This window comes from Cyrtonyx montezumae, unplaced genomic scaffold (assembly GCF_038088225.1).
Source record: "Cyrtonyx montezumae isolate F1298 unplaced genomic scaffold, pur_monq_1.0 scaffold_10, whole genome shotgun sequence".
Lineage (NCBI taxonomy): Eukaryota > Metazoa > Chordata > Aves > Galliformes > Odontophoridae > Cyrtonyx > Cyrtonyx montezumae.
This window is the reverse complement of record NW_027071826.1, coordinates 28,422,494-28,434,894: the sequence shown is the minus strand read 5'-3', so window position 1 is coordinate 28,434,894 and position 12,401 is coordinate 28,422,494. Positions and strand designations below refer to the sequence as shown.

Sequence of the window (12,401 nt, the reverse complement as noted above, 5' to 3'; positions counted from 1 at the left end):
TACAAATTGCATACTACTCAAGCCTGTAATTATCCCTGTACGAAGTTAATGTGTTGAGGAGTTCAGCAAATTCACTTAAAGTTTCAGAAATGATCATGATAAACTGAGCAGTTACTTGCTCTAAAAAAACACAGCAGGATGAGGTGCTGCAAGAACATTAATTTCTGGTAACTTGTAACCAAATCACCTTCTCTGCTTATGTATTCAGAGAGTTAGGGGTCTGTTTTGTTTTGTTTTGTTTTGTTTCTCATTTGAAGGAAGTACTTTAAATAAGATATAAACAATATTCCTTTGCTGATATCCAGTATAATTACTGTATGTATAGCCTTTAAAATCTCTCAGGACAGATTTAATTCTCAGTTTTAGCAGTAAATACGTAACATCCATTTTAACATAATTTCATTAAATTGAGTTTTTTCACAGAGACATAAAATAAGATTTTTGTCAGATCTTTGTTGAAGACAGCATGTGTTCTTACTTATTCATATACTGTCCAATTTCACAACCCTACAAGTAGTAACTAATTTTTTTTTTTTTTTTTTAGGAGAAAATGTTATTAGTGCTTCTCTTCTCCCTGTATTTTCAGCTACAGTTATATAGGTGAATGAGTAGGTAGTTGCACAGTTAAATATTCCTAAATCTCATAGAACCCATGAGAAACATTAATATAAGTTAGTATGAGTTTTATCATTTAGCTGTCTGTAATGTGAATACCTATAATGATATCACAGGGGAAAAAAAAACTGTTTTTAATTTTGAATATTATTAATAATACAAATAGTAATATTTCTGAATTATGAGAGGTAAATTCAGATCATACATTTAGGGAAAACTTAGCTACTGTTTTTAATTTTACATTTAGTTATTAATAGCATTTTTCATCAGCATTACAAATTAAGCCAGCTGCTAGAATATGAACATTCTCTTATTTTGAAGAACTTCACATCTGTGTTGCATTTTGTGATGTGAAGTGCTACTATCTTATCTTGCTTAAAAAATAAATCAAAATGACACGTACAAACAGTTCAAACATCATGGGAAATTTTGTTCAGATATCAAATCTGTCTCTTCTAACATCTGAAATACGTTTCTAAAATCCTGATAGTTTTCCTTGTATGACTGTATTTATGGACTGATAAATAACAGTATCACTAATTTTAAACAGCAGGTTAATCAGCATAACTTCTTCAACGTTTCTCTCTCCTGATTTCTTTCTTTTCCCTGCACTCAACATCTGAAAGATTACAATGTACATGTTGGTTATTAAACTAATGAGGTATCTGTTACCCAAAATATGAGCAAAACCCTCAAATCCATTTGGATTGTCAAAGAGGAAGAAGCACAATCAATCATGACATGAGTGAAAGCAATCCTTTCAATAACCAATACTGATCAGAAGAAGTGTTGGAAGTGTACAAGAAAACATATATCCAATTCTCTTTGGTCAAGAGATTAACCTCTGTTAAACAGAGTAAAATGTACTGTTATTGAAAAATCAATTCTAAAATAAACTAAGGTATTTGTAATGTACTCTGAATATCAACAGAGTATTCTGAAAGAGTGGTAAGGTGCTGGTATAGGCTGCACAGGGTGATGGTTGAGTCATCATCCCTGGAAGTGTTCAAGAAACATTTAGATGTTGTACTAAGATGCATGATTTTAGTGGGAAAATACTGATGATAGGTGGATGGTTGAACTTGGATGATCTTAGAAGTCTTTTCCAAACTTGGTAACTCTACCTTTCTGTTATACCTTGAACAGTTTTGCCCTGATGAGCTTAAAGAGAAGTGTTTAAAAGTATCTTCCAGAGTAAAGATTTGATGTACTTTCATTTATACTTTTTAGTAGCATACTTCAAGTAAGGGCTGATGTACTGAGAATTTAAGCTTATATTTATCAGGTATTTATTAATTTGCTGAGCATTGAGATGACTTTACTGCTCCATTTATTTAACAAAAATGTTTAGAGAAATACTCAGTTTAACTCACAGTTATGTGAGTTTATGTGAATGAAGAATTAGAAGAATGTTTATTTGATCTCTGATAATTTTGAATTATCTTTCTAGATTATCAAATTGTTGGATGGAAAACGATCACAAACTGTAGGAATTTTAATATCCAGTTTGCACCTGGAGATGAAGGATATTCAACAAGGTAAGCAGCTCAGAACTACAATGTATGATACATGCATAGATATTTTCTCATAAGACCACTCAGAGAATTTCTTACAGTATGTACTTTGAGTATGGTCCTCTTTATTGTATCTGAAGAATTACTCTTCCAGCATATTCCTGTACAGGAAAAAGTTTCAACTAAATAACCAGAAGGAAATTTTGATACAACTCTACCTTTTCAGTTCACGTATCACATTCAGAACAGTGTTTTCTCAAGATGGTTTTATTCCCTCCCAACTTTTTCTTAAGCAAGCCTCGCATGGACAAAAAATTAAAGAGAGGTTTTATATACAAGTCTTTAGGACTTTGAACGTGCTGTATGTGTTTGTTGAATATTTACATTTTGTTTCATTAGCAACATGAAATGCACATTCAAAACTGATGCAGCTATCATGCAGCAATCAAGAAGATAATTACTGTATGGCATTTTTGAAAGTTACTCGGTGTATAAATTCCATCACTGGTAGAAATTTTCTGAGTTTGGCACTGAAACTGTAGAGAAATAAAGATTTTTCAGAACCCTGGGGTAATTCAGATTCTGCTTATGTTCTGGATTTTAAAAGATATTGTTTAGGGATATTGTTTATTTCTTTTTCACATTTAAAAAAAAAGAAAATATCCACCATTTAAAACAACTGCTGGAAGAATTCAAGTTGATGTCTCCTTTTTGCTATTGTTTTTCCTTCCATCACATGCAAATGCTGGGTAGAGTGTTGAGATGCTGCTGGCATTGATTATTATTAATTTCAGAAGATCCTTTGAGCATCTAACACTTGAAAAAAGCACAAGGGGTAGCAGATGGCTTTTGGGTTAGAGGGAAAAAAAGAAGGAACAACTTCATGCCTGCCAGTATTGTGCAAAAGGTATTAGAATGAGATGGGGAAAAAATGTTATTAAAGATCTGAATTATTTACCATCAGGATTTATAGCAGCATAGGATAGGACAGCAACTGTAATATAAAAACAGGGTAGTGTCTTTAGAAATACTTTTCTTTTTTGCATGCCATGATGTTCTTCAAAAACAAGGCATTATGACTGCAGCATACGTATCTGTAGCTGTCTGTCAGTTTGCCATTCTGTAGTTTTTGAAGTCCTCTGGTCAATTTATGCTCAGTTTAAGATAAAAGCCTAAGTATTCAAAAAGTTTGTATGCATATACACTTGCATTAAAGTTTGAATAAGAGGTACACTTTTGAAGCAAATCTGCCAATTTTTCTTTACTGTATTTGCAGAGCAATGCAGAGCAGTCTGAGTGCATAGTTTTAAAAGTACAAATCCCTGAAATGTGTACAACGTATGGGCTGTTTCTGTCTGCAGACTACTGAACTACTCTGGTTGTAGTTGTAGATGTAGTTAATGTAGTTCCACAAGTTTAATGAAAGTTAGAATGCTGGTAGAAAAGAGACACTGAAACAAGTGCTGTCACTGAAGGAAAGTTTGTAACTCATCACCATCTCTATTCTGAGAGGTAGCAAATGACTGGCCTGTCACCACGTGTTGCTCAAGGCAGCAATAGGAGATGCAGTTACTTGGTTATGGAAGCAGCTAGGAGATAGAAAAAGGGATTTGGGAATACTGCTTGTGGAAATTAAAAAAAATATATATTTTTTTCTATCATTATATTCTATATAAAACTAGTATGAATGGTATTATTGAGATCTATGTATAGATAGAGATATAGTTTCTATCTGGTGAAAATACACAAACAACCTGCTTATAGAGCCAAGCAAAACATCTACATCTGTTCTGTTCTGTAGAACCTTTAGAAATGGTAACTACAATGAAGAAAACAGGATTCATATGCTTCTAGCATGTGTACATTCCATATTTTCTGTTTAATTTAGTTTCTGTGGAGTCCTGTCTATTAGCAGACAAATTCTTTAAGGGCTGCTAGCAGTTGGTAATAAAAAAAAGGCCATGATACTCCCTTGATATCATTTAACCAAAAAAAGGAATGTTATTATTTGGTGCAGCATGTCAGAAGGTGCTTGTTTTAGATTTATTTATTTTTTTAGAAAATAGACTCAAAAAGAGTTACCTTTAAGAAACATGATAAACACTCATCCCTTTTTTCAAACCACGTTCCATTGCATAATTTGGTACACAAGAGGAAGAAGGAAGTTACTTGTCTTTTCCAGCTTGCAACTGAGAATGAAGAAACTTGGAAGATAGGGAATTGGAATGAAAAAAAAAAATGGGTACCTAATTTTATTTCAAGTTGTTCTGACCATGTTTCTTAAAAATCCATGTACAAATGAATTTATTGTCTATAATGGACTAAGTGGCAGTTCTAGGAAAACAGTCCCCATGTTACTTCTATGAGGAATTGCCATATGTGCATGGATGAATGCAAAAATCAGATTTGTAGAGAAAACAAGAATAATCACAAGAAAATATACACATTTCTCTAAAGTGCTGTGGAACGTATGCATTTGTAGAATTACTCTCTCATACTGGAGTAAATAGCTTCACAGCATATTCTTTAGATAACTCAGCAGTCCAAAACAAGTAAGTGGCCATATCTGGCACACAGATGTTTCATTTTGCATTTGATAATGAGCCAGCTGCCACAATTTGGGAAGGGAATCTCCCACACATGTTTGTTTGAGGGAATGAAGTTCATCTTTTGCAGATAAATTTAAATTCTTTCTCTGAGTACCATCTAGGGAGAAGACAGGGTGAAATTGAATAAATGTTTTTTGTAGTATTGGCATATGATGCAGTGGGAAAGTTTATATTGCCATACTGCACCTGTCAAAATACTCAGTATTTAGTAGGGGGTAGAAGAGGAGTAATTCCCTACCTTGTTTTGTAATGTTCTGAGAACACTAAAAATTTTTAATTATGAATCTGGTACTGAAGGTGGTAATATAGTTTCTTGTTAGGGCATTATTAATAGTATTAATTTCCCCAGCCAAAGAAGCAGGCAGAATATCTGTCTTGTCTCAGTAATCTTTTAAAAATCTGCATTTATATTTTAAATTCAAATAGGGATAATAAAGATACAAATTTCAAGTCATTGTCTCTTTTTTTTTTTAAACTTTCACACAAAAGAGATGAGGAATAGTGGAAATCAGCTGTAAGATGTGGAACATGCTGTAATATTGCACACTGACAGAGGTATAACTCAATGTAATTCTGTCTTTTTCTGTCATTGTTCAGCTGAAACACAGCATCTTGAGAGACAAACTTGTGGCTCAAGACTGCTTGCATGGCATTGGTATTAAAACATTATGACTCCATATTGAGAAGATTCAGTTTTGTTTCTAATGGGATAAACATTATAAGTGCATGCAACGACCCTCCATGGGTCCCAACTCCTTACTGACAAACGTTCCAGTTATTCAAGCAGTTCCCTATGTAGTAGTTGGCATTAGCAGTAGACTTGAAAGCAAGTAATAATAATCTGTTCTGCAGTTTGGGTCATCTGGGCTGACTTTCCATGATATTTGTTCAAGAGGAAACACAAAACTGTGGGGCAGCCCAGATGAAAAATAGTTTTAGTGACAGAAAGCAGGATGTAGATAAAATTTAGATACCGTGTCTAAAAGAGTGATTCTCCCAAATCACTCCCTACTTCTGTAATACTTAAATGTTCTGCTTCTGTGAGTTGCTGGTAATAATTCACTGTCTAATTCCTCCTATTTCCATTAGAACACATTAACTAGTTGTTCTTACATATGGGCATATTTTCTTTGGGACCAAATCAATGAAATGCAATGAATCACACAAGACACACATTTTATAATCCATTGCCCTCTGTGACAATGAGGCATCATACTAATCCATGGAGAGCAGCTGCCAGTTTTGCTAGCACATTTACCCTAGCAAATGTTCAACATAATAGCACTTTAATGATGTCAGAACTTAGCTTGTATGGCAGAAACAAGAGAAAGTTGAACACTGATCCCTGGCATTATGTCTAATTAAATATATATTTTGTTTTATTTTCTATACTGTAAGCAATATAATGACTAAGATTTTATGTATTAAATCTAGAAAACCTGTAATAGCATGTATAGAGACCTAGCATGTTTATTGTGCACTTGAAGCATACTTCTGTTCGCTGATGTAAACTATGCAGAGACATGTTGCGCTTAAAAGATACTAGAGAACATAGATCACATTTAGATAGAATGGATTAAAATTGATTTTGTTACAAATCCAGTCTTGTGCTATCTGCTTTTGTATATTTGCCTTCATGGAAAATTCTGATGATGGACAATACAAGTAACTTTTATGCCAATTTACTTCAAAATCCTTGCATGTTGCAAGGGACTGATTATCTAGAAACAACAAAATTATACTACTATTGTGGAATGGTAGTCAGCAGTTAGAAAAGTATTTTATATTCTCCAACTCATCTGTGTTTTACCCTCAACTGTCAACTTACTGGAGAAAATAAATGAATAGATGTGAACAGCATTTTGATTTATCTGATAATCAGTCCAATAATCACTGAAATTATATATTACATTTCTAATCATTCTGAAATTTCTATGTAGTCTTCCTCCAATGAGAGGCCATGCAAGTTCTGTAAGTAGACCACATACTTTGTATTCTTGAAGCACTGTATGGCTTATGGCATATCTAAGCTGTAAGGAGCAATGTCATTTTTAACCTGACAGTTTTATTAACACCCCGTAGTCTACCTTAGCAGGGCAAGCTGTTCCAGAGCAACTCTGATCTGCAAACCTTAGTGTATTCAGAATTTCTGAATCCCAGTTTGTGTTTTAAGCATGTTATGTGGCACAAATTATTTCACAATTATTTTCCCTTTTATATTTTGGAAATATTTCTGATTAAAGATAAGTGCTTTGGAGTCTTTCTGACTTACACTGAATGAAAGTAATGTTATGAGATCTCACCTAAAACATTTTGTGGAATGGAAACGAAGATTATAGAAGTTAAAACTGTTCTGAAATTGTGTGACTTTTCCCTCTACGCAGAATATTAAATACATGCATTCAATACATTTTATATACTATGCACAAGGCATAGAGATGGCTACATACTCATCTTAGAGGCGGGGGAGCAATTTCCTTTAGAAGTTATTTTCTTTGTTCTGGAAAATTCGCAACATGTGTTTTTGTGCATCTGCCTTGGGCATCCAGTCTAATGTGGGTAAGCTAACATTAGTGCCAGAGTCTTTTGCCCGTGTCTTCTTGCAGCAGCTGAGTTTTCTTACTCTTCTAGTCCTATAGCATACATTTGGTGCTTCTTAGTATTGTGAATTTTAATATTTTTGTGTTACACTGTAGTTAAATGCTGGAGAAAATCTTTAAATGAGTTCAAAACACCAGATCAGTCAGAAGTAAACCAGAACAATTTTGATATTTTAGGTAGTTTTGCATAGTAGAGATTTGTATTTAGCTGTCATAATCACTTCCTAGTTGACTAGATGAGCAACAGTTTCATTTACATGTCCGATAGGCTTCATTTTCCCATGATATTAAGACTTACTCAGCAGGATATAGTACATAAAAGAAGTCAAGTACTTTAGGCCAAATGAATGAAACCTTGGCAAGCCCTTTTTATTAAATAGCATATTTCTGTTTTATCATTAGAAAGCAGTTAAGATAATTTCTTCATATTTCATCGTTTAATTGTCATTTTAAGTGTCTTAGTATTGCTAAGTATATGTAAGCTCTGTCATCAGGAATTAAATCCTGATTTAACTGAAATGTGCATAGTAGGAATGAGGCTGTAGGTCAGTCAGCCTTAAGACTGTTGGTATTTGAGCAAGTTAAGAAGAGAGTGATATCTTTTTTCATGTTCCATCTTTAAGATCTACATTTGTATGTTGACTACAGACAGTATGCTTTAAATTCTCAGCTTTTCTTTGGTTTACATTTTTGAAGTGATAAAACAGAGTATGTGAAAAATCTGTGCCAGTAGGGAATCTGTTTTTTTACAGTTAGATTCATTTTAAAAGAGTCTGTTAAAACCTTTGGTAAAAGTTTATGTTTGAAGCAATACTTTTAGTATGCGAAATGTAGTTGGCAAGTATTTTTATGTGTGCTTGTTAGTCTGAATGCGTGATGCTGATCTGTTTTTTGTCCTAGCTGACGGTTATTATATCCTAATGGGTGCAACCCTGCACTAATGATCCTTGTGTATATAAATTCTTCTTGTTGTGAGCAGACACCATAGGCCACATAAAAATGTTTGCCTCAATTTCCCTGCAAGAAAGGATCTCAGAAACCAGACTTGGCCAAGTAACAGATTTTTTAAAGGTAGAGGAACCCAATAAAATTACCAGCTTTTCACAGCATGAGTCTACTTCCTTTCGACATATTGTGAGGTGTAGGTGAAATATTCTAACTGAACTGACAGTGTAAGGAAGACAGCTAACTAGAAAGCAAGATAAAAGTAAAAACCACCAATGATGATTGATATTGTAATAGCTATTAATTGTTTTGGAGCCTCTTTTGTAGATTTATGACACTTCACCTATATTACACTTATATAAGTCTTGATATAATGAAATGTAATGCATATAATTATCGTGATTAAATTCACAGTATCTGGAAGAGGATTTCGAAAAAAAACATATCAAAACTTTTATTAATTTTAACTATATTAAAATACATTTGATTAAAGCTTAGCTTTGTTTTTGACTGAAAAATTCAGAATTTTGTGTTCAGCTCTAAGAAAAGAAATTAAAATAATTAGTTTCTTTGATCTAGTGTAATAGGTTTTTTCATCTGTCCCTACTCGAATTAATTTACACTGCATAATGTGAATGTATTGCACATGCTGAATTTTAAGAATATGATGAATACTAAGACACCTGTGATTTGGGGGATTCCTTCCAACTTTTAAAATCAATGTCTGTGGTTTTGTTTGTTTGTTTATTTTTTAAATGACCAAGTTTTATAATTTTGCATTTACATTTTTGTGTTCCGCTATATGTGCATTTTACATTAAGCTTGCTCAGCTTGAGTGCAAAGAGGTAGAAGGACAAAGGTAAAGATATTAAAATACAGAAAGATAAAATAAATGAGTCTGATGTGGATTTTGGCAGTATTCTGATTTTTTGGAATTGTGTCCCTACATGTGTTAACATTGTAAGATATCAAACTATCATTGAATTAATATAGCTAGATTTTTAACCGTGCTCCACCCGCTTGGGCATTGCCAGTAACAGCAGATCAGGTTTTATATCAAGTATATCAGAAATTGTTTTCTTTGTACTTCTATTGTAATATTCAGTTGTACCAAAAGATAAAATAAATAATGTGTCTTAAAACTGCTTATTCTTAATTTTGTTTTCAAATGTGCTAACTTATCAGATGTTGAACTAAATATGTGAGTTTATAAGTCCTAAAAATGAAATGTGTGATGAAATGACTGAAATTAATTTTCTAATAGCTGTTCTGGTTTCTTTGATTCTATTAGTATTTCATTGGATAGTGTAAAAGATAATTAAATCTGTGTAACTGTCTTGCTAGAGCCAACAGATGACTTCATAGATTCAATCCATAATGATTTTTATTTATAAACAGAGTTTGGTTTAGCTCTGTAGCTTGGGTTTTATGTCTGATTACACTCTTGGGATTTTTTCATTCTTTGAAATGAGACAAAAATAGCTGGAGATAGTGCTATTCTTTTCCCCTGTTACTTCCTTCTTCCATATAATTCTTTACTTCTAAACAAGATGTAATGTCAACAGATTGAATCATAATTGACAGGCAAAATTTTAAAGCATTCTAAATGTCATTAGATCTTTTAACAAAATTAATTAGCCTGACACAGAGAAAATTTACTAGCCTGCTGGTTAATTTCACAATATAAAATCATGGGATAGGTGGAAGAGCAGGCGAAAGCTTATTACTTTTAAATAATTATTTAAAGATGTGTTCCTTGGCCCTGCCAAACATGGATTGCAAATATGGCAAAAGCTTTTAAAATCTTCTAAATTCACAAGTAGTCAAGTTTCCTTTGAAGAAATCTAGTCCACTTGAAATTTAAAGTTATCAAGTATTTGTGACAGAATATGTAACTGATTATGTGTACAGGCCTTAATCTTGATTTTTATTTGGATTAGTGATCCCAGTAACACTTAACATAGTTCAGTAGTTCAGAAATTTTGCCCAGTCCCTTTATGAATTGTGACTAAATGGTGTTCCCAAAAAGTGAAACATCTAAAGGTATTTGTCTGCCACTGTGCATATCTTAGCTTATGGGAATTTTGCATGAGAGCACCATGAACCAGTAGTTTTGCCTAAGTTGTAGTGGAAGCACATAACTTGTATAATTCAACTATAGCAGCATTTGGAAGTAAGCTGGGAAACATTTTGAGATTTTTTATTTTTGGTAATGAGGAATAATTTATTATTGGAAAGTACACTTCAGGTGTCTGCATGATAGACATCTTTATCTGGAAATTTTCTTGTAGGTAATTTTCTGATGGATATAGCTAACTCAAACGTGAAAATCTCTGTGAAGATACCTTAAAAACCTGTTATGCAATCTGAATTTTCTTGCAAGGCTTTCTACTTATGTAATTTCCAAGATTGCTAGCTCTAAGACAAGTGGATCTCCATAATTCTGATTTCCCATGTACACAGGGATGATTTAAATGCCCCAACTCAGTTCCTCCCTATCCAGCCTTCTATGCTACTGTGAAATCTGTGCTGTTCATTATCTTATATCCAGTATTCCCAGTCTGGCCAGCTACACAAGAAGCTGAATTCTTGGCTGATTACAGCCTTGATTGCTGAATGTACTGGAGAGTAGAATTCCATTCTCCTGAGACAGTTTATAATATCTTCTTGTATGTGTGCTGCAATTTAAATTCAGATCAAAACTATAATTTGAAAATATTAAGATATTAATTGGAAGTACATATGTCCTTAAAGTAGGTCGGATCTCTTTCTTGTTTTCCAGGAAACATGATTGAACTTACAGTGTGTATTCTAGCAACTAATTTGTAATTGTATCCCATACAGCTATTCTGTGTGTTGACGACTCAGTAGTAGATCTGGAAACACTGGAAGCACTATATGAAAATGTAAGTAAGTTGAGATATGTCTGTGGTTGATAACCATAGCTTTCAGAAATTCAGACATCATAAGTCTTGTTTTGTCGTGTTTGACTAGAGACCTTATGTAGGAAAAGTCTTTAAGGCGTTTAATCAAATAGGCAACATCGGAAGATATATATTGAGATACATATTTCTCTGTTTGGCTTCATTTTTAAAAGTCAAAAATTTAACTTTTGCTGAAGTTGTGTGCAAGAATGCATTTACACTTGGCTGTAGAAATACCAGAGCTACTTCCTGATCTAAGTGCTTTGAAGCATCCTATAGCAATATTTGCAGTGTTCTAAAAGTCAGTGCTAGCTCGTGGAAGCTCAGGAGCCTTGCTCTTTTGCATGTTCTAAACGTGTCCATCTAAAAATGTAATAAGGTAAAAGCAAATTAGCAATTTATTAATTTGTTAAAAATTAGTTATTAATTACTTTATATTAACTTACTCAGAGAGCACAAAAGGATGAACTAGAAAAAATCAAGCAATATTATCAGACTTCAAAAGAGGAGGATCTGAAGCTTCTGGATAAACCAGAACAGTAAGGTGTTTTTTTTTGTTACTTTAAACACTTCTCTGTATTTCAAGGTATGATGTGAATTTGCATTTATGTCATTTTTTCAGACATTTACTGGTGTACTAGATCAACCTAGAGCATCAGAAGTTTTTTAATATGCAGTCTTGACTCAATAAAAAATTCTATTCCCATTCTCTAATATGTAAAAAGCTCATCCTTCTTATAGAGCTTTTAAGGCTAAAATAGTATCCCATGAATAAAGGTCAGACTGATTTTGGTTGTTGATTCTTGGAAGATCTTCCAAGATAGAGGGTTTTGAAAAGTAATAGAATCATAGAATCATATCACAGAATTGTAGGGGATGGAAGGGACATCTTAAGATCATCTAGTCCAACCCTCCAATCATAGAATGGCTTCATTTGGAAGGGACCTTAAAGACCTTTGAGTTCCAACCCCAGTGTCATAGGGTCATTAATATATATGAATGTATACAGTCATATGCTTTTCTGCCACTGTTAATATGGAGGTAGTGATGTCCAGATGCTCTTTAAAATTACAGTGGTGCTTGTGCAAAATGCTTGTAAGCATGAGAGAACAGTATTTAGCAGTTTCATAGAATCATAGAACTATAGATTGGCTTGGGTTGGAAGGAAACTTAAATATCATCCATATCCACCAC

General features: G+C 33.3%; 1 protein-coding gene across 1 annotated transcript in view; it reads left to right on the top strand.

Annotated features, from left to right (window-relative positions):
• FMN1 (formin 1) overlaps positions 1-12,401 on the top strand; it is a 115,482-nt gene that overhangs the window by 46,359 nt on the left and 56,722 nt on the right. Inside the window, exons 6-8 of the mRNA XM_065754009.1 lie at positions 2,066-2,153; positions 11,128-11,189; positions 11,658-11,746. Of these exons, the coding sequence (XP_065610081.1) occupies positions 2,066-2,153; positions 11,128-11,189; positions 11,658-11,746 (239 nt within the window). The remainder of the gene's footprint in view (positions 1-2,065; positions 2,154-11,127; positions 11,190-11,657; positions 11,747-12,401) is intronic.